General features: G+C 42.9%; 3 protein-coding genes across 5 annotated transcripts in view; 2 read left to right on the forward strand and 1 right to left on the reverse strand.

Moving 5' to 3' along the window:
- ppm1lb (protein phosphatase, Mg2+/Mn2+ dependent, 1Lb) overlaps nt 1–2,043 on the reverse strand; it is a 53,521-nt gene extending 51,478 nt beyond the window's left edge. The window contains exon 1 of the mRNA XM_085796350.1: nt 1,169–2,043. Coding sequence (XP_085652476.1) covers nt 1,169–1,567 — 399 coding nt within the window. The 5' untranslated portion in view covers nt 1,568–2,043. The remainder of the gene's footprint in view (nt 1–1,168) is intronic.
- A 1,844-nt stretch (nt 2,044–3,887) lies between these two features.
- On the forward strand, nt 3,888–16,134 carry nmd3 (NMD3 ribosome export adaptor). The gene is made up of 16 exons (XM_085796361.1): nt 3,888–3,964; nt 4,327–4,409; nt 5,308–5,442; nt 6,126–6,222; nt 7,646–7,726; nt 8,323–8,451; nt 9,645–9,735; nt 10,485–10,563; nt 10,926–11,022; nt 11,511–11,628; nt 13,585–13,730; nt 14,091–14,203; nt 14,304–14,376; nt 14,570–14,676; nt 15,288–15,358; nt 15,569–16,134. The coding sequence occupies exons 2-16, from the start codon at nt 4,366–4,368 to the stop codon at nt 15,700–15,702; spliced, it is 1,515 nt and encodes a 504-aa protein (XP_085652487.1). The 5' UTR covers nt 3,888–3,964; nt 4,327–4,365; the 3' UTR covers nt 15,703–16,134.
- Nucleotides 16,135–18,754: 2,620 nt separating this feature from the next.
- On the forward strand, nt 18,755–20,825 carry sptssb (serine palmitoyltransferase, small subunit B). 3 transcript variants are annotated; one of them, XM_085796363.1, is made up of 2 exons: nt 18,755–18,861; nt 20,478–20,825. In XM_085796363.1, exons 1-2 carry the CDS (start codon nt 18,846–18,848, stop codon nt 20,726–20,728), a joined length of 267 nt encoding a protein of 88 aa, XP_085652489.1. In that variant the 5' UTR covers nt 18,755–18,845; the 3' UTR covers nt 20,729–20,825. The 3 variants fall into 3 exon arrangements, with proteins under 3 accessions (XP_085652489.1, XP_085652490.1, XP_085652488.1); XM_085796364.1 differs by lacking the exon at nt 18,755–18,861 and adding an exon at nt 18,944–19,092; XM_085796362.1 differs by lacking the exon at nt 18,755–18,861 and adding an exon at nt 19,007–19,147.
- Nucleotides 20,826–22,342: the final 1,517 nt, after the last annotated feature.

Here is a 22,342-nt window from a genome sequence, read left to right on the forward strand (position 1 = left end):
TTTCAAAAGTCTTAGGATGAAGTCTACAGAGTAAAACCTGCAGTCCAACTGTGATTCCAGCTTGCTCCACTTTGCTTCACTCATGGTTTTAATAAAAAAAAATTGACATCAGAGCCAGGAAAAGCAGGCAGTAGTTATAGCCATGGCCACACAATCCTGACAAATACACTCACTTAAGGCTGACCTGGGCACTGAAGGGCCAGATCCGGCCCAGCCCACAAGATCAAAGAAGAAATGGTCTACAGCTTTTATTTTATTTTATTAAACGACCGCATATCACCTGTCACACATGACTGGCATGAATACTGTTCTAGCAGGCTCACCTGCTGAGCACAAGAAGTGAAGGTTGGTGGCGTTAAAGACTCCAACAACTTGAGATAGAAGTACTTTTTTGGACAAACCTTCATGCAACGAAGGAGATAATACTAAAGCTGTGTATTGTAAATTAAAGGACATGAGATGGCTGTCACTCAAGAGTCCTTGCCAAAGACGCAAACAGGAGTACAGAATAGGTTGCGTACAATCAACATGTTTGTGTGTGTAGAGGACTGTGCAAAAGGAGACTTATCAACAATGGATTTATCAGTTGATTTTTGTTTTTGGCACTGAGAATCCGCAGTGGATTACCAGACTAATATTCTCATTTAAAAATAGCAATATACATACAGATCAAATCAGGGTAAGTTGTACTGGCTTGGATTTAGATTTTTGGATATTTTTGTTTTTAAGTTTGTCTGTTAAGTAGGCTAACAATTTTAGCCAAAGTTAAAACAGGAATGCAGATGGGATGTTTCTGTGATTGCAATGACTGCATCCAAGACTCCTACACATTGTTCATAAGATGCTGCTTCAAATGATTGGTAATAAATGCTGAAGAATGCAAAGAGCATGTATGCTTTTCCATCTTAGTTGTAGCCTACAATTGAGGTACAGAGTGAATGTATAGGCTACATGTACCTATAGATGCCCACCCCAGATTTAAGGCATCTTAACCCATAGCCTACTTCAGGGGCCCCGCACTAGTTTGGGGGGCCCGAGGGTGCCCACTATCTTGTGTATGAGACACCCATGCAGGGAATAATGTAGACTGTAAGTGGGAAAAACACACAATAAAGGACATATAGGTGCCTTCTTAGCCCACTTTTCCTCGCCTCCACACTGCACTCACCTCTCCTCCGTGGCCGTCAAAGATCCCAAATATAGACGGGTGAGTCTTGTTCACCATGTCGGTGAGCACCTCGAACCGGTCCTCCATGTGGTCTCGCCGGCCTTGGATGGAGTACACGGCCACGCTGTGGCTCTTGAACTCCCAGGTCTTGGAGAACTCCGCGTCCAGGACGTCCAGCCCCCCGAACCGCTCATTCTGCATCATCTCCGCCACTTTCCCCTTGACCATCTTGACCGCATCCCGGCTGGACTTGACGATGGTCTTCACTTCGTCCGTGTGGAAGAAGTAACTCCACAGAGCCAGGCTGATGCACAGCAGGAACAAAGTCTCCGGTCTGAGCAGAAAATAACGCATGATCCGACCTAACAGAGACAGCAGGGTCATCGTATCCTCTATCATTTATTTGTTCACACGCAGGGAATCGCGGCAGGTTGTGGTGTCGTGCGCCCCCGCCGCAGGTTTCAGTCCATCGTCGTCGGCGCGAGTGGCTTGGCGGCGATGTAACAGGCACATTTAACAACCGAGCGCCTCTCACCGGGGCTATAATACTGACCTAACCGGTGTCAATTCACTTCACTGCATTGTTAACCGGGACCCACCAGGCAGGAAGGAGGTATAAGGTGTTTGCAAATAAAACAGGAGGACGCGGTGCTCCGGTCGGTTCGCCCCCCTGACGCGCAGCAGCCCCGCAGTCAGTGAGCCGCCACCAGCCGCTGTCCGCTGAACACCGACACCACCCGGACGGAAAACGCAGGAAGCTCGTTTGGACTTCAAATTAAGCCAGTGTTGTGCAGCACTGGCTGTAGTGAAACTGTGGGCAGAGTCTCAGTCTCCCCCGCCGCTGTTCCCAGTCCTGAAAATAGCGGTCTGTCTGTCTGTCTGTCTGTGTGTGTGTGTGTGTGTGTTGGAGCTGAAGCCCTCTGCACATTCCCAGCTGCCACACTACTGATTGCGACTCTCTCTCTCTCTCCGCCGCTGCCTTTCTGAACCGTGGTGCTGCCTTCAGGTGCAGTCCGTAATGTCCCTCAAACGACTCACTGTGCTGACAACGAACAGACTCACATTGCATTGGGCCGTTGTTGGGTAATTAAATTAGACAGCAATGTTAAGATACACCATCAATACAATGAAAATCTCATATCAACAGTCCAAAATCAAGCCCAGAAGTGTCATTTACAGAATCACTGGCCTTTACAGCCTACTAATAGCCTATAATAAGCAGTGATTATGCTAGACTACTGATGTTGTAGGAACTAGCTACTTTATAGGCTATTTCAGTGTTGTGGTCCAGGTGAGGTCAGCCTCCCCATAAGGATCACCTAGATAAATAGGCTATGGGTAGGGGGGCACTTATTGGACTTAGCTCATAAATGGAGTTTTAAAGAACAAAAACAAACAATGGTGACTAAAGAAATGGTGTGAATAGTTGAGAGGGAAATGCTATCTGGTGAATTTGCAACAGTAGGCTACTGCAAGCTATCACTGCTTTGTCATATGTTTTCAATTTCATGGATTGTTTTGTTTTTTGGATTGCTAAATGCCTTTTAAATTGGATAGTATTGGTAGCCTATTTTAAGAGTTCTGGAGAAGGCAGGGCAAAATGCACAAATTGCACACTGTCGGCTACTATAATGCAATTTACAAATACTCAAACTTGAAAATAATAACTGGTGACGTGCGCTCGTCTTGACTTTAGATATTTCCCATAGCACCTGAAGGCATCAAGAGAATTTCTATACCACAGGTGCTCACCTCTTTTTACAGTCTATGGTGCTCACAGGCTAAGTACTGAATGTGTTAAAACATGTAGCCTATGCCAAACTTTGATAATCTCCATATATTGATTGACAAAATTAGCATTTACAGAGAAGCCCCATAGATTTTTGACAATGTTTTTTGTAATTTTATTTGGACATAAACCCCATAGATAACATAAAGCAACCTATAGCTCATGTTTTATTACCTGATCTATAACATTGGGGAAAGGCCAATGTGTTAGAATGTAGTCTTATGACCCTTATTATTTCAGATGGGTTTGTGTTTACATGCATGATGCATACCCCCAAAATAATTTAGCTTAGGCTACTACACACCAGGGGTCTTGTTATAATTCAGTGTTTATCTGGCATGGTTTGAAGGTAGGTAGCCTAAGTAAAATGCAGTGTGTGAATGTTGATACTGAACCTGTGTGTAGTTTGAATTGTAAAGGGTGATAACAGTTCGAATGCCTCAGACAGCAATACTCAAACAAAACTTACTTAATTCAAATAAATATAAATTGTTTCCTTATAGCTGTTAAATTATGTACCTTAATTAGATTCTACCCAACTTTACTGTCCAAGTTATGGCAATACACATTTCCATAGAACATTATCCCCTTTTTTTCAATTTGCTGGCTTAACCTGGCTTAGATCATCATATATTTTTGTATGACCTCTTCATATTATGTTGCATCAGGGCTGAACTTCACATTTCAATAGAACAGGGTGTAGTTAGTTCCTTTAAATTGCCCTATCTCTTTATTTCTAAAAGGTGCTCGCTTCTCTGGATTATCTCCATAAATTCAAAGTGTGACATGTTTCGTTTTTACAGATCATCGTCATTATTTTCATTCAATTAGATTTTTTTTTTAAATGGAAATTTATTCAGGCACATGGAGACAGTCGCGACGTCTTTTGGGGGCCTGCGTGACGTCATCACGCCTCGCACGCACGCTTCCTCCTTGGTTGGGAAAAAACGTGGAGGGTGCCCACACACCTCACAGTCTGTCGTGGATTTGTGACCAAAATAACTTATGTAAGTATTGTCCTACTCGCTTTTTGAAGTTGCGATGATCGTAAAAGTCTTGGTTGACACCGTGAGCTTGTTTCGTGTGGAGTTACTCATCAGAAATAGCAGTTTAGCCCTTGATGCTAACTGAGTCTAAAGCATGGGCTAGCATCATTTTCAGTGATGTAGGAGCATGTCTGACTGTTCACATGTGAACTCCTGTAAACGACTAGATTTATCGTGGCTATTTACCACCTCGACATGCGGCTGTTGGTTGTTAACCAGCGTGTTGCTACAAGTTAGCATCGTGGGCTCTGTTGGCCTGTCTGAGCGGTGTTGATGCTGTCAGATGAGAGCCAGTTAAACCTCCCATGTTTCTGTCCTCACAGACACACACAGGTCCACTGACAACTGTCCACGCTGTCGCAATGGAGTACATGCAGGCTCCTGCCACAAGCAGCCAGGGGAATATGTAAGTGTAAAACATTTATGTTGAATATGTATGTATGAATTTGCTGTGTGTGTGTGTGTGTGTGTTTTGATTGATTGATTGATTTTTATTTGTCTCAAACAAGCACATCAAAAGACAAACAATCTATGTAACAAGAAACCAAACAATAATGATACTGTGCAAGTTTGAGAAGGGGCTGAAGGAAGCAAAGCTTATCAAGTTCAGCCCCCCCTTACATTGTGATTCATGTCATACAGTACATCTGTAGTTCCATACAATTCAGAAGATTAAAAACATATTGCTTTTAATCTTCTGAATTGTATGGAACTGTGTGTGTGTGTGTGTATGTGTGTGTGTGCTGACATATAATCATTCATTCATATAACATATTACATCAATACATCCATAATTACTTCCGAAGTTGATTATCGAAAAATCAGGATCAAATTATTTCAGGAAACTTAAAGGCTCTTCATTTTTAAGAGTGTTTTCACAAATCTGAAGAGCTATGTTTTGAACAGCCATTACACACTCCCTCTTAATCTAGTCCAGTTATATGGTAGAAACCTTACTTTAAATAGGATATTGGTTTCACAAATCTGAAACTGTGTTTTAATTTTTCATTTCAGCCTCAATGGACTTCATAAGTGTTAGTGATTTTTGCTGAGGACCCCACTCTTTGTGAATGACTAAAAATACACAAATTTGAAAGTTGGCTTCAAAGAAAAGGTTCTACGTACAATACCTTACATTGTCTCATAGTAGTGATTTTAATGTGATTTTCATAAAACCCTGGATATCTGCATGTTGTGGCACTTCATAACCTCATGTAAAACAAACTTGCTTGCATATATTGCAAAAATGAACTGAGAGGAGTGTTTTTTGTGAGTCTCACTGCTGTCCCTTCTTTCCTCTCCAGCCTGTGTTGCACTTGTGGCGTCCCTATTCCTCCCAATCCAGCCAACATGTGTGTGGCCTGCCTACGCACTCAGGTAGACATCTCAGAGGGAATCCCCAAGCAAGTCACTGTGCACTTCTGCAAACAGTGTGAAAGGTTTGTATCATTGTTTATTTGCAGAAAGCATTAAAGGGATAGTTCACCCAAAATTGAAATTTCACTCATTATCTACTCACCCTCGTGTCGACTAAGGGCTGGGAGAAGTTTCAGAGTTATCCGTGGCTTCTCTGAGTTACAGGGGGTCTCGGCATAGCAGTGTATGTCCATATAACGGTTGCTAATGGATACCAACTGTCTTCGTAACAAAAAGACACACCAAAAAACATCCAAATACCTCCATGCTGCTCGTATGTAATGTCCGTCTTGTATTGAAGCCCCGAAATGCGAAATTGTCCTGAAAAAAAATTAAATAAGTCTATATTTCAAGCTTGTTTGTAGCGGAAGCTCCTCTTCCCGGTTCGTCAAATTTGGACGAACCAGGGTCCGTCCTCTTACCAGTTCATCCAAATTTGACGAACCGGGAAGAGGAGCTTCAAGAGGCTTCCGCTACAAACAAGCTTTGCAACCGTCATATGGACATGCACTGCTACGCCGAGACCCCCTGTAACTCAGAGAAGCCACGGAGGACTCTGAAACTTCTCCCAGCCCTTAGTCCACATGAAGGTGAGGAGATAATTAGTGAAATTTCAATTTTGGGTGAACTATCCCTTTAACAGAGGCACAACAGTGCTTATTGTTTTGGAAAGTGGAGGTTTGACTGTTCATGTGTTTTCCTCCAGGTACTTGCAGCCTCCAGCCACCTGGGTGCAGTGTGCCCTGGAGTCCAGGGAGCTGCTGGCACTGTGCCTGAAGAAAATCAAGAGCTCCATGACCAAAGTTAGTATGATTCTTACCGAATGCAATTTTTTTGGCCGATCACTGATTTTTAAAGGGATAGTTCACCCAAAATTCAAATTTCACTCATTATCTACTCACCCTCATGTGGACTAAGGGCTGGGAGAAGTTTCAGAGTCCTCCGTGCCTTCTCTGAGTTACAGCGGGGCTCGGCGCAGCACTGCTTGTCCATATGACGGTTGAGAACGGAGCTCACTTTTCTTCGTCCAAAAAGACACACCAAAAACCATCCAAATACCTCCACCAACTCGTCTGTAATGTCCGTCTTGTATTGAAGCCCCACCATGAGAAATTGTTCCGAAAAAAAATTAAATATGTCTATATTTTAAGGTTGTTTGTAGCGGAAGCTCCCAGCGGAAGCTCCCAGCGGAAGCTCCCAGCAGAATCTCGCGCGATTGTGGAGCCGTGAACTGGGCGTCAGTGCAAATCACGCGAGATTTGGACGGACCAGGAAGAGCAGTGCTAGGAGCTTCCGCTACAAACAAGCTTAAAACATAGACTTATTTAATTTTTTTCGGAACAATTTCTCATGTTGAGGCTTCAATACAAGAGGGACATTACAGACGAGCAGCATGGAGGTATTTGGATGTTTTTTGGTGTGTCTTTTTGGACGAAGAAAAGTGAGCTCCGTTCGCTACCGTCACATGGACATGCAGTGCTGCACGGAGCCCCGCTGTAACTTCGAGAAGGCACGGAGGACTCTGAAACTTCTCCCAGCCCTTAGTCCACATGAGGGTGAGTAGATAATGAGTGAAATTTAAATTTTGGGTGAACTATCCCTTTAAAAAGCCTGACCTGTTGATTCTGATTTTGGCCGATACCGTTTTTTTTCAACAGTACCACCACGTAAAAATATTATTTTAGAAAATGCTCTTCACCCATGTTTAATTTCACTGTAGATTATGTAGATTGTGCTCTATAGGGATGTAATGATATCAAAATCTCACAATATTACAATACCTCAATAACAACAGGTACAGGTATAAATTTCAAGTTTTACTCCATCTCTTCCTTATCCTGGGGATTTATAGATCGATGCTTAACGTTTTTTTGTTTTTTTTGCTCTCTCATTTTTAAGCCTACATATTAATCTATAATTATGCCTGTATTTTATTTTTCAAAAAACAAGTAAGTGGTCTCTGTTTCAAATCAGTAAGTGACAAATTAATTGTAGTATCTCATCATCAATCTCATAAACAACTAAACAGTCACTTTACTTAGAGCTCAAAAATAACCATAGAGTTGAGTTATTGCCTTAAGCACTGTTAAAACTAAAAATAGATTTATAATTTTAGTACTCTTCGCATTGCTAAACAATTGCAATATGCAAACTGCGGGAGCTACAATTTTTTTCGGACACATATCTCAGTAACAATACAATTCAACAACACCCCTCTCCTCTCAGGTGCGACTCATTGACGCTGGTTTCCTGTGGACAGAGCCGCACTCCAAAAGGATTAAGATGAAACTGACTATACAGAAAGAGGTAAGAAAACAGAGAGGAAGTGATAAGTGTAGGAGAATGACATTCAAACTGAAGGATTAAAACTGATCAGTGACCTGAGATGCAACATGTTTTTCATCTAAAGGTCATCATATTTTTCAGATGGCAGTTGGCCAGAAAGCACAGTATGGGTTTGAAACAGCCCTTCAGTTAATGTGAAAATAATATTAATGCCAAACATGCATCCAGTTACAATGAGTGGCAGTCTGTTAGAATGGAAACAATACATGCTGCAGACTTTACGAAACATAGTTGTCTGTTCTTGACGGAGTTATGTGTGTTTGAGAGAGGTGAGTGTTGCCAGGGGCTGCCATCTCATCTCTTTGACCTTTACTGAGAACCTGAGCCCTGTGCTTCCTGGGAACAGCTCGATTGTTTGTGCCATCAGAGGCTCTCAATAATACTGTATCCAGGTCCCAGGGGTCTGATATTTTCTAAATGTCTCAGAAATAGAAACTTGGAAAACCAAACGGTGTCTTCTTGACAGGCGTAGCTGCTGAATGACAAACACGTTTCGTTGCTGCTCGCCACGCAGCTCCAACATATGGTGTAACCTGTTGCTGTCTTTCCCTCTCCAGGTGATGAATGGTGCTATCCTGCAGCAGGTGTTCGTGGTCGAGTTTGTCATCCAGTCCCAGATGTGTGACGACTGCCATCGTGTGGAAGCCAAAGACTTCTGGAAGGCCGTGGTGCAGGTTAGGCAGAAGGTAGGCGTGAAAATGTTTTGTTTATCTCGCTTTTTCACCTTTTAACAGTCTTCTTGAATACGCTATGGGTGCTTAATCTTCTCAAGTATTCGATCAGGTGATACGTTATTAGTGTTTTTGTTTTGGAAAAGAGTACTTTCAGAAAATCAGCTTGTCGGAGTGTCAGGCAGAAGGACTTGAGCAGGTCTTTGAAAATAGGCTAGAACCGTGGAAAAACTAAAAGGAAGGTATTTAAAATAGATTTTGGCCAAATCCATTTTTTTTTCTGCACCCTCTAAATATGAGCCCCTACTTCACTCATGTTGAGGTGTTTTATTTAATTTACCTTTATTTGTTATAGAGGGACAATGTACATTAATGAACATTTTAGAAATAAAATGTAAATGCACCCAATTATAGCCAAACGGCTCATTTCCATTGGCAGTCCCCCTGTTTTGGTTGCTCCAATTCTTTCTGATTTAAATCTACCCTTCAAGTTTACCCTTCCTTTTCACCATCCTGTTAGTTTGTGTTAATTTTGCAACTGCATATTAGGGCACGAACCTGAGCCCTGTAGGTTTTTATGTAAAACAAATATAGAGCTTGTGGTATTTGGCAGGAAATACCACACTTAATCCCAGGGTTGCACTTTTTCTTCTCTCTTCCTCGCTAATGTGTGGAGGTAAACCAAGCTTAGCTCCGGCCCTGCAGTGACTGTCGACTTGTGAGAGCCGCTCAAGTGCAGATTTAGACCTTCTAACCTCTGTTTACATGACACTAAACAAAACAACGAAACCATGCGGATTATATATCTGAGCACTGTCTGCAGCTACTTCACAGCAAATGCCAAAGTCGTTTCTCTTCACTGACAGGCTTTTACTGTGTGAAACTGCTATCTTGGAAGTTCGTAGTCACAGCATGAACATCTACTACTTGTTCTTACTTGTTTCCAAACAGTCCTTTTCACAAGATGTATTTTTCTACTACCAACTTCATTTTATTCAGAAGAAGAAAAACATGTAGATGGCTGCAAGCAATTTAGTTTTTAACTGGAATATTTTTCTGAAAGGTCTAAGGAAGAGGCTGGTCAAGGCAGATGCCAAACCGTTAGTCCAATATTTACAGCAGTAAATGATGCATAATTGGAGCATCTGTATCAGTATGTGTATGTTAATGATGCCAAGAGTGTTTTTTTTTTTCTTCTTTTTAAACAGACCGCTCATAAAAAGACATTCTACTATCTAGAGCAGCTGATCCTCAAGCACAAACTCCACCAGAACTCCCTCAACATCAAAGAAATCCATGGTAGGTCGATCACATATGATTTGATACATTTAATTAGATTTTTCTTGTACACTAGTATACATAGTATCTCTAAAGGGAGGGGCCTGCTGTTTTCCAGAGAGCCTGTAGCTGAATTACATAGAAAAACAGGAAACTTGTCTTTATTTGTCAACAGCGTAACTAATGTGGATTAGAAATAAGCGGAACATAATGATGTGTAGAGTGTTAATTACCGCTTCCCCGTACCAGACAGCAAGCCATGCATGCATATCACTGGCGCCAATCACTTCATACAGCTGTCCCCGTGTGGGCCTCAGAGGAGCATGCGTCGTGAGTCTAATCAGCGCGCTGTAATCAGAGCAGGCATTTCCATCCCAGATTCCTCCGGAGCGAGCCAGCTCCATGCCCTGCTCGGAGATGCTCGGGCCCACACCGCGCGTACGCTCAGACACACACAGGCTGTGCACTGAGTGACAGCTCAGCAGCAGCTCCTCCTCCTCCTCCGTGCTCTTGGACAGCTCCGTGAAGTGGGGTTCGGTCCCAAAAGTGTAATTCAAATCATCTCCACATCTCGGCAAGACTTAAAAAGCTTTGTGAAGGCTACAACATGTGGTTGCCATATTTCCTCCAGTCGCCATGTGCCTTCTCCCCGCCGCGTGTGTGTTGTTTGCATGCATATGAATTCTTGCAACGGCGATGACCCGTGAAGTGCGCCTGTGATGAATTTATCGGCGGAGGGTTTGATGCTATTCTCTCCCTCCCTCTCTCAGAGGGAATTGATTTCTACTATGCCACCAAGCAACACGCGCAGAAGATGGTCGACTTCCTCCAGTGCACGGTGCCCTGCAGGTGAGCACGCAGTGTTCCACAATGAAGATAATAATAGAAACTCTGGCCCAATAATGTCCTGCTTTCTGATACCTCATCTAAGTACATGCATCATTATTAGCAAAGAGAAATGAAGGCCTGTTGTTTCCAGAGCGTCAAAACTAAAACATTGCATAATTAGTCTCCTGATGCTGAGCTCATCATGTCAACGTGACCTCCAGCTGAGTTAAATTGTAACCTCTCACTCTTGTACGCTTGTCTTTTCCTGGTCTCTTGTGTTGTTATGACTTGTCTGTTTGGACTCTGCTGCATCTCTTAATGACATCTGTACTTTAAAAGCAAAGCAAACATTTAAAAAAAACGTTCTTTTTTAAATTTTAAAGGTCAAAGACTTCCCAGCGTCTCATCTCTCATGACATCCATTCAAACACGTTCAACTATAAGAGCACCTTCTCTATGGAGATTGTACCTGTATGCAAGGTAGGCAGTTATATGATTTTTTGTATTCTTTATTTTAGTTGGCTTTTCTTTTTTCCTTTTTTTGTTTTGCTCTCAAATGTTCCACTGAACTGAAGACAAGCCCGTACTTTTACCTCTGAAACATTTGTGTTGTTATTTCTATAAAACTGAAACCTGTTGAGCCTGTATATTTGTTTTGGACAGTGACAAGTGATAATAAATCAAGTGTACTGAATAGCTGTAGAGACTTGATATATTTTATCATTAAAACCAAAGTAGGGATACAGGTTCTTAGCAGGCATTTTTAATAACTGCTTAATCCCATTTGACATGCAGCTTTAAGTCTGTGCTTTAAGCATCAGTACATAAATGTCAGAAGCCATTCAGGGAACGTTCAGAAAATGAAAACAAGAATTTGAATACACAGACGCATTGTGCACTTCTACGAGTCCAATGTCTTTCTACGTTCACTGTGACCCCAGTTTAACCCTGTGTTGTCTGGTTGCCAGGACAACGTCGTGTGTCTTTCGCCACGTCTGGCACAGAGCCTGGGGAACATGGGCCAAGTGTGTGTGTGCGTCCGCGTCACCAGCACCATCCACCTCATCGATCCAAACACCCTGCAGAGTGAGTATTGGAGCTGCCCACTGAGTTTTAACCGACACCACAGCACAGTTCAGTGGCACCTTTGAATCTCTTTTTATTGAACACATTTAGTTTCGAAGAAAACAAAAAAAAAAGAGAAAACAAGTTGAAGGCAGGGAATATCCTATTGAAAAAAACCATGACCGCCTCCACAATTCATCACCCCCAAAGACCGAAGGACCGAAGATCGGTGGAGACGAAGTACAATGGATGAAATCAATTACAGTAATATAACATGGACGATATTAGGAGACACGTAAAAACCCAAACATCTCTCCAGTTCCCCTCTTATAAAATAGTGTTTCTGAAATGAAATTTAAGGAGGATACTGACTCAGCCAGGCGTTTCCTGAAGCAGGTTGTTCAGAGCCTCGAGGCCCGTCTCCTCTGGTTTTCAGTTTCACCACTTGTACATTTTAGCTGTTGACACTCAGCAGTACTGAAGTCTTAATTTATTTATTTAGGCTCTACAGTATGTGTAGACATTGCGAAAGACCTGATGTACAGCAGGTCAGATGTTTCTCAAACATTTCCATATGCGGGGAGGATTTCAGCCCATTATTTATTATATTGTCAGTTGTAGTTCAGCGCAGCCGGCTGTTGCCAGGGGCATTAATTTTCAGCATAGCAATGCGACCCTTTGTGTGTGCCATTTTTGTGTCCCCAGTGTCTCTTGTAGTGTCTTATATTGAAAGAACATCCAAACAGTGTAATTATTATTTGTGAAAACAAAGCACTGTCTGATGGATCTGGTTTTCCACTGAGCAAACAGATGGTCCACTCAGAATTTGGCATCGGCAGCTGAACTCCATGGACTCGACGTGCCTTGTGTCAACAGTTCAGACTGCCGGTGATGGTGGCGTGCCAAACCTTCATGATTTGAGTGCCGCGGTTTAAATGGAGTATTGTTGTTGACGATGTTCAAAAATCATCTTCAGCGGCCTCCCCAGTCCCTAGTAGACCTGAATCCACTAGACAACCTCTGACAAACATGCTTGAAGGACTGCGGCTGGTTTGAGAGCGCTGCACTAAACTGACCTCAGTCTGCTGACCACATGTTCATCAGTTGTTCAACAGCTTCCCTCTGTTCCCAGTCACGACGCGGCACGAGACACACAAAAAGAAAAAACAACAACACATTTCCAGTCGGCGTTATGGCTGCTGCGTTCAGTCAGTGTATTCAGAGAGGTTTTATAATAATTTCAAATGTGGTGACAATTACTGACGATGTGTTTCCTCTGTATCTGGTGTAATCATTCATTATGTGAGAGGCGGAGACGCTCCTCAACAGAATTCTGTCATTTTGGAGGCAGCGCACACGTTTTTAATTACTCTTCAAAGAGCAGGCTATTTTTGTTGCAGAAAGTTTTTTGAGCGAGCTGAATAGCAGAAACAGCCTGGAGGCAGAGCTGTGCTCGGCGGATTTAGGCTGCAGTCGGCAATTAACTCTAGTATTAAGAAATATGTGCATTGCTGCTTGTCTGCTCGTGTTCACTTTAAATGCATTGTTCCTGTCTGGCTTGTTTGGAATATGCAGTGTAGTACATCGGCATTCAAATCAGATTTTTTTTTTCAGCCAAGGTTTTTTAGATGAGGGCTCTTTATCTGTCAGGTTAAATGAGAGGATGCTGTTTAATTTGTACTCACTCTCTTTTAAAGTATATTTTTTGGCTTTTCATGCCTTTATTTGATAGGACAGTTGAGAGTGTGACAGGAAATGGGAGGCAGAGATGGGGGGAATGACATGCAGGATAGGGCCGTCCGACGCGGGACTCGAACCGGGGCCGCCTGCAGCGAGGACTATAGCCTCAACACATGGGGCGGGTGCTCTACCAACTGAGCTAAACTCCGCCCCTGTACTCACTCTCTTTGACTGACTGCCCTAATGACTAGTCTTAATGATCACCAATAAATGCATGAATAATTTCTTACACACTAGTTGCTGAGGTGGATGGAAACACATACTGGCGTAACCCCTTCAACAGTCTCTGTAACCCACGGCAACTGGAGGAGTTCATTGTCATGGACACCGACATCATCAGAGACCAGAAGCTGGGTGCAGGCGCAGGCCTGAGGTCCAATAAGGTGAGCGTATATATACGTATATATATGTGTGTGTGTGTTTGTGTGTGTTGTTGCAGAACAGATTGCATTATGTGGGAACATTGCTCTTCTCGTGGAAGTAAAATCAATAGCGAACCATTACATTATCCCCGAACCTGTATGCTGGATTCAACAGCGGTGTTTGTTCCAGTGACGGGGGGGGTGAGGTTTGTAGGGACAGTGCTCGCTCTCGCTCTCTCCCTATTCCTCTGTCTGAACGTTGCATTGTTATCGATGCAACCATCAGAACAAATTGGAGGAAGAGAACAAGAGTAATGTTCTTGAATTGACTGGAAAGTACATTTATATTCCCTCTTGTGTGCACTTGTGTTTGGGTTGCAGCACACCCTGGCTGAGGTGTGGGTTCAGAAGACGTCAGAGATGGATACCAGCCAGCAGTATCACTGCCGCACATACCTGGGCCACCTGCTCAACATCGGAGACCTGGTGATGGGGTGAGTGTGAAGGGTCGACGAGATGTTGAGACGACGGTCAGGTTGGCTGTAAAGACTGGTCAAAAGCTGTGAGAAAAAACATTTATTTCTGACCCTGCAGATTTGACTTTGCCAACTCCAACGTCAATGATGAACACCTGAATAAGATGAACCCTCACCATGTTCCTGATGTGGTAAGACCTAAATGCACCCGGCAACTCTTGCTGACTAGATTAACACTGACCTCTAGTGGTGTAATGAAGTACCGACTGTAGATTAAATAACATTCTTGGAAAAATACTCCATCTCAACATAGAATCATATGAGAAAAAGTGTGAGGCATGTCTGTTGCAGAGTTTTGATTTGTACAACGTGTGGCTCTCAAAGGTGCTGATCAAGAAAAGCTACGACCGCAGCAGGAGGGTGAGGCGCAGGAACTGGAAACTACAGGAGATGTCCAGAGACCGTGAAGGCATGGACACAGACGATGAGAGGTAGGATAGTAATGTGAAGCTCGTACCTCATTCTCTTCAAGTGACTGAACCAAAGCTGCAAAAAGAGTCCGTCCTGGAAACATCCTGTCATTTTCTAATGAGCTGTCCAATTTCCATCCTTTGGAGGTGACTCTGAATAAAACTACAATGGCTGCGTTTACCGTAATGAAGGAACATGTCAGCCAGTCCAACAGGGTGACTCACTGATGTGTGTTTAGTAAAAATGGCACAAATGAAAAAGCTATATATAGCTAAAAAATATAGTTTCACTCCCAACTAAATATTTAGACAAGAAACAATAGATGCATACATTTAACACATCTGCTCCTTAGAAAATAACCTTTAATATAACAATGTTTTGTTCACATGTGCATTTTGAAGAAATTAGGAGCATTTAAAGTGTGTTTTCTGAATACATGTCCACAGTACAAAAAATAAGGAAAAACACTTAAGATACCTGAAAGGGTGACTAATGACCTGGCATTGTTTTTGGCTAGTTGGTGAATAGTTTGTTCTTGGGCCAGAATGCCATATATCCTGTTGGGATGTTTTTTAAAGTCTGTAATGCCGTGCCACCTGGGTTTGGTCTTGATTTGTTTCTCTGTCCTTAGACAATACCAGGACTTCCTGGAGGACCTGGAGGAGGATGAACATCTGAGGAAGAATGTCAACATCTACAGAGGTGAGCAGCCAGACACTGCACCTTCTTCTCCTAAATCAGTGTCCCGAGAGATTACAGCCCTTCTGTTCATGTAGTTATACATCCATTGTCAGGCTACGGCGCATTTACCGTCAACGCCTGCTTAAGTTGCTGACAGAATTCGTAGCACTCGGTTAATTATAGCTGATGTGTTGGGTAGTTAATGAAAAGAGGTTTGTGTTTAAATTTCAGATGCATCAAAGATCCCAGTGGAGAGCGACAACGAGGACGACGGAGCACCACGCATCTCCCTGACGGAGATGCTGGAGGAGCTCAGCCTATCGGACGCCACAGGAGGAGAGGGTGCTGACATGATGACAGAATAACCCGTCACCATCCCGTCTGTGTGGCCCTGACAGCCGATCTGTCACAACGCAGGTCCGCCGATGATGCAGTGCTGCAATTACAGACCCACAATTTAGAAGTGATTGGTAAAAATAATGATGGATTATATTTCAAAATCCACCAAACATCTGACTGTCGTGTAATGACTCATTGCAGTGGGAATCCATAAACATATGGATTATATCATTGCCACAAAGTTACTAATATGTTTCCTCAGAGAAACTGGACATTGAGTTGTTTTCAACTGATCATTTACTGGGCTTACAAAAATGAATTTTTCGCCTTCCTCTATTGTACTCATAAAACTCTTTGATGTAGAGATTTTGAAGTGATGTGTAAATGATCTACTTATAATCCACTATATCAAAATAAATATCTGCCCCTATAGATATTTTCTGCCTGAGGATGAAAAAGACATTTGTTGTCAAGTGCTTTGCTGCGTCTATCCACCAGAGGGAGCTTTTGGCCACTAAGAAACAGAAAGTAAGGCCTTCAAACAGCCACACATTCAGCGAACAGATTCATGTCTGTTTATAGTGTCATTTGGCTGCCATGGGCAATATTCAAATACTCAACCCACCAGCGACACCTGCTCGGACAGAGTGCCCTCTGTACTGAGATGTGGGCTAAGTGAGCTTTAAAACACCTCGGGAGCAGTGAAAATCGAGTTAAACATTTCTGGTGATTTTGGGAATGCTCACATACAACTTTCCCTGCAGCTTTAATCCAAACCATAATTTAACTCACTTAAAGATTATTGTGTCAGCAGGTTTGCTCCATGGCTGTGCAGCCACGCTGATATAGAGCTTTATGTAATCTAAGACACCATAGCAATGTGTGTATCACAGAGTGAATTAGTCTTTGTGACATGTCTCACATTCTGACTCGAAGAGGGAGGAGGAGGAGGAGGAGGAGGCCGTCTTGTTTTTCACAGACCTGAGCTGGTTGTTAACGGTAATCAGATCTACTTGGGAAAGTGAATGAAGTGAATTCCCTCGGGGGGGTTGTGTGCGTGTCAGTGCGTGTGTGTGTACGTGTGGGAGAAACAATGTAGAGTAGGGGGGTTCTCCTCTTTTTTTTTCCCCGATCACCCTCCTGTTGACCTTATTTTTCTCACTATCTTTGCATGTGCACAAACCTCGTCCTTGTGACCCAAATACTTTGCCTCCAGCCACCATTACTTGTAATTTCTAGTATTACAGAATCACTTCCCACATATACAACAGCCAGTGTCATGTTTTTTTTTTTTTGTAATCTTGCCCCTGAACGACTGAGTCCTGCGAGACAAAGAGGCGGTTACTCTGATTTGAATAGTGATTTCCAAAGTACCTGCAGCGGAGCAGGTTTGAACAGTTCATGTAAAGATCACAGGCGACAATTACTATTACAAATGTTTTACAAAGTGCTGTTCATTATGTGCACAGTGAGCGTGTGTGTGTGTGTGTGTGTGTGTTCACTCCTAAACTGTGTCTGGCGTTTCAAACCAGCCCTCATCCTCTGTGACGCTCACACAATCGTCGAGTGCATCCATGCATGGCCATGGAGCGCCATGGCGGCACTGCCTGTGTTTACACATCAATAATGCACAAAGTTGAGAGCAGGTCAGCAAACCCTGGGAAGAGAAGATCAGGTTTCCTAACCGTATGTCTGATTGCTCCAAAACAATGAGGCACCTTCTCAGATTAGACTTGAATTTCTTTTCCATGGGTGTTTGGGAGTTGTAGGTTTTTTTGGTTGTTTTTTTTCTTCTTTTCTTTTCTTTTCTCTTGTTTGTCTGTTTTTAAAGGCGTATTTCAGGTTACTCAATTAATCCCAAAAATGTTTTGCTCAGTCTGGTTAGGTGAGGACTTGGATGAGAAAAAGGGCAAAATTAGTGCTTATCTCTGAATATCATGTCTTCTACCTGTTTTAGAGAAAGTGAGCTCGTATTCAACTTGGTGGCTTCTAGTCTGTATTTACAGATTCAGCACCTGGCCAGTCACAGACCTCAGTCGGTTCACCATCTTCACTCATCCTTATGTTTCATAGTCATATGTATACATATTCAGAAAGTTTTTAGTCTGTTCACATATTGTAATGTTGTAGTTTTATGTTAAAACCATTTAAATTCACATATCCCAAATAATCTACCCTCAATACCCCATCATAACAAGGTGGAAACAGAATTTTAGAAACTTGTGCATATTTATGAAAAAGGGAAAAGGTGAAATATCAAATTGATGTATGTATTCAGACCCTCAATTTAGCTGACTGGACTTAAATGGGAGAATAAAGCACTGCTGAGAGAGAGGACTGTGTCTTGTCACCGATCTGGGCAAGGCTACAGAAAAAAAATTCAGATGCATTGAAGGAGCTGTTTGCATGGTCAACTTAAACATGCAGGAGGGAGCCGTAGATGTATGAGCATCCTTTCAAATCCAAAATTAATTTAGAAATTACCACAAGTGAACTCCAGTCAAGGTGAGGAAACAAATCAAAATAGATATCTGTTCTATTTAAGTGTGATAGCTGTACTTCAATTTTTCCTTTGGAGGGAAAAAACAGTAACATTTCTGTGTGTGCACTGTAAATCCAAAAACAAAAACAACCTAGGATGCTGAGAGTAGATTGATGAGGGATAAGAATATTTTCTGGATTTTTAACCATGAAGTAAAACGAAGAAAATGGGTGAAGGGGGTCTGAATATTGTAGATGCCACATCTTGAACCCTTTACTCAGGTTTACTCACAACTAATACAAACTACAACATCCTGAGGCTGCGGTAGAAGTGCTCACAGTTGTGCTGACTGTCTGTGTTGTTGTTGGCGCCGGTGCAGCAGCAGCAACAACTCTACGTCTACGTCAGCGGCGGTGGTACTGCGGCGCAGTGTCTGGCTGCAGCATGGTGGGACGGATGGAGGATGCGACACGGTCTGGAGGAAAGTTTAAAGATGCTGCACCAAGCGGCGGACTTTGCATGGCCGAAATAGAGCCGCGACCCAAGCCATCGACTCCTCCTGTGCCTCAGATGCAAGGACGGTCCCCCCCCCCCCACCCCCTTCTGGCAGCGTAAACACACACACACACACGCACGCACACACGCCGGCCTTTACGCGTTAAAGTCCGCGGTCTCTCCTCCACCTGCATGATCTGTGAGCCAGGTGAGTTGTGAGTGTTGAGCACGAGCAGTGGGTGTGGTGTCATTCTCACAGTGTGTAGGAGCAGCCGTGTACATATAGGCCAGTGGCAAACTGGTGAGGCAGCTTTTTGGTTTACACAAAGCAGCGGAGCAGCAGCAGCAGCAGCGGGACGCGGGGCTGTTGTCTGTGGCTCATCCTCTAATAGCCTCCATCATTAGTAGATACCCAGGGGATCTCACGTCGGCGGCTGAGGTGAGTCCACGCCAGGATCCACTTATGCACAGCACACTGCAGCAAGCGATTAAGGGTAAATATCCTCTTTCTAACACGTCTATCAAATCAAATCAAATCAAATCAATGGTGAAGACTTGTATCGTTGCGATGCGCTTATCATTGTTCAGTAAGCATCTATAGGTTACCATGTGAACGAGAGGTAGGCCTGCAAGTCTTTGCCGAAGTTCCTATTTTTTTTCCAGATTTGTGGCCAAACTTGTTGATGGAGACTCATCAGTTGTGGTGCCATCCTAAATCACTTCACTGTGCTGTGGTCCGTGCAGTGTTACTGTGCTACAGTCCTGGTTATTATAAAGTGAAGTTGATTTGGTTGCATCCAGTAGAAGACAATAGTTAACCATGTATTGATGGCGCACACATCTTGCCTTTGCTCCGCCGTCTGCTTTAAATATGTTCTAGAAAAGCTGCTGAGTGCACTTGCACCTGTAGCGCACCTGTTGGCCCCGCCCCCTAGCAGGATCTGTTATTGCCTGCGGCCATGCACAAACCTTACTCACCAGAAACACCAGCCTTTAGCAGATATTTGTTATTTAATCATATTACAGAATATATCTTTAGGCTGTTTGTTATTAACACGAAATATAAACACTTTAACACAGTGCGTGTTGTGGCCTGTTACATATTTTGTATAGGTGGAAAGCTGTTGCTCATCACCCTCTTCACACAGCACATATTTATAACTGTCCCATGTGTGCTAATAAGTGTGCCAAAAAAAAATAAGAAGGCTTTTTTTTTGCCCATGAGGGCTTGGTGTTTCTGCACACCTTGAATCCTGTAAGACCCTGAGTGCCCATAGGGCTTTATTTGATTGCCCCCTTAGGGCTCTTCTGTGGACTATAAGATGGTAGAGGAGAGCTCCCAATTGCCATTTTGGCCTCCTTATTAATAAACACAGCGACAAGGACTTCTTTTTGATTGTGGTTACATAATTTTCTCCCCTGGGATAATGGTGAACATAGGACAGAGTATATCTTTATCTCTGTGTTAGCATTCATGATTGAAAACTATAACTAATATGTTACTATAAAAATAATGGGAGCAGTTCAATGAATTTACAAACTAAACAGAGTGTTTTAGGAGGTAAATCATGATGTAAAGTAACTCATTGATTTACACCTCTACTGTATACTTGCTCTGGTCTTGTCCATCATGAATGAATGAAAGATTGTGCTTTCTTCTCCTATTACAACCCTTGTAACCTCTCTCCTCCAGTCCTCTGTCTTTCTCCTTCACCTTTGCCACTGTGATTTTTATCCTCCTCACATCTTCATCGACAGCTCTTTGTTACGGCGTTACGACTTGAATCTCTCACATCTCCCCACCTCCATTTTTCCTCCGTCCAGCCTGCAGGATGAACTTCAAGAACTTGAGGGAGTACCTGGCCTGGTTGTACTACCAGTACCTGCTCATCACTGGCATCTACGTCCTGGAGCCCTGGGAAAAGTCCATTTTCAACTCCATCCTCTTCTCCGCCATCGCCATGGTGATCTACACCTCATATGTCTTCGTGCCCATCCACATACGCCTTGCGCTGGAGTTTTTCTCCGGGATCTTTGGCGGGCAGCCTGAGAGCACCATGGCACTAATGAACTAACAGAGGGATGAAGTGTGGAGGTAAAGAGGCAGTGAATGAGTGGATTAGCATGAGTCCCCAAATCATTTCCTATAACTCAAGACTGAAAACATGAAGATTTTAATGGAATTATCTGGAGAGCAGAGCCTTAATATCTTCTTTACATCCCCAACCCTCCGGCCTTACCCCATGGTATTAGACACGCGGCTGTACATCACTTTCACACCCTCGCTGTGAAACGTCTTGTGAAATGTTGTTTGTCCTATTTGTTTTTATTTGTTCTCACCCTGAGTCCTGTGTGAGTGCATACCACGTCTTGGTTTTGCATGATAGGATCATACATTAATAGTAGATTTGCATGCTCATCTCACTACAAGATGCTACTAGACTCTCCTCTCTCTCCGTCATGACTTCTGAGCTACAGCCATTAAAGTGGCATTCCAGAAATTTAGCGAGTCACCTCTTTAAAATTTAGAGACGTGTAATCAGAGTGTTGATATCCTGACTTTTAATAGAAAGGCAAAACAGCTGGATCCTACATTTCCCATAATGCAACTCAATAGGATCTTTGGGTGTGGTTAATACCCGCACATCTATTAAATCCAAGATCTCAAGTTTGCAACAGAACCCCTCAAAAAATGTGTAAGCTCCACACCCAGAGATAACCCTCTTGACATTATTTGTCACATTACTGAATTTGATGGTTTCCAAAATCATTACTAAATCTGCTATTTTACAGTTTTTATAGTTAATTCCGAGGGTTAGATTTATGTACTTTATAATGCACTCCAAACTTCCAGCAGTGGAACAAACAAATCAGTGTCCATTGCATGAGCTCAGCACGCTGCTATCAGTCTCCCAGTGCAATGTGGGATTTATAGAATCCCCTGTGAGTGATGTTGCAAATGACAGATAGTCATAAACGTCTGCACTTCTAAACTAGAGTAATGACTAAGTGAATAAGGGAGTGAATTTAGACACATGTGTGTTTTTGTGTTTTTCTTCTGCATCTGTGACACCATGTTAACATCGCCACTCACTGACATGCACCTAATGTTCCTGTTTGATTTATGGTTTTGTATCAGAACCACTATCACCTTTTATAATTGCCTTTATGCACTGTAATGCTGACTGGCGGACCACATTACACGTTGCATTGTGTTGTAGATGATCTTAAATGAGAGGGTTGATAGGAAAAGCCCAAGCTATGCAATGAAGTGTCACGATCAGGGATGTGCCACACATATGGACTGTTTGTACAAGGCCTACAGTACATTCGCTGGTTTACTGGTCATTGTGAGTGATGTATCAATAACAGCATCAATTTGTGCCGATCCCTCTCTTTATCTCCTTTTTTCTTCTACCGTTGGTATGTTTGAAAGGTGTGTTCAGCAGTGAGCATGAGCAAATATTGGTATAGCACACCTTTGTGTTTTGGGCTTGGCTTTGTGAGCGACGTAGCTTTACTCAATCAACAGCCTCTGAACTCAAAGCAGAAATGTTTGCTGTGAAATGCAAAATGCAGTCAAATTGGCCTTGAATGGAGAGAAAAAGCCTGACTGGTTAAACAAATACAGTCTTCCTTACCTATAGTTGAGCTATAGAGAATGAACCAGAGAGAGAAAACGAGTGTCT

This window comes from Trachurus japonicus, chromosome 13, assembly GCF_045865225.1.
Source record: "Trachurus japonicus isolate A0001 chromosome 13, Traja_1.0".
Lineage (NCBI taxonomy): Eukaryota > Metazoa > Chordata > Actinopteri > Carangiformes > Carangidae > Trachurus > Trachurus japonicus.

Coding starts and splice junctions, on each gene's coding strand:
- nmd3 (XM_085796361.1), top strand. CDS start 4,366: ATGGAGTACATGCAGGCTCCTGCCACAAGCAGCCAGGGGAATAT. Junction 8,452..9,644: donor TGGTGCAGGTTAGGCAGAAG/GTAGGCGTGAAA, acceptor CTTTTTAAACAG/ACCGCTCATAAAAAGACATT. Junction 14,204..14,303: donor ATCGGAGACCTGGTGATGGG/GTGAGTGTGAAG, acceptor CTGACCCTGCAG/ATTTGACTTTGCCAACTCCA.
- sptssb (XM_085796362.1), top strand. CDS start 19,117: ATGCACAGCACACTGCAGCAAGCGATTAAGG. Junction 19,148..20,477: donor ACTGCAGCAAGCGATTAAGG/GTAAATATCCTC, acceptor TCCTCCGTCCAG/CCTGCAGGATGAACTTCAAG.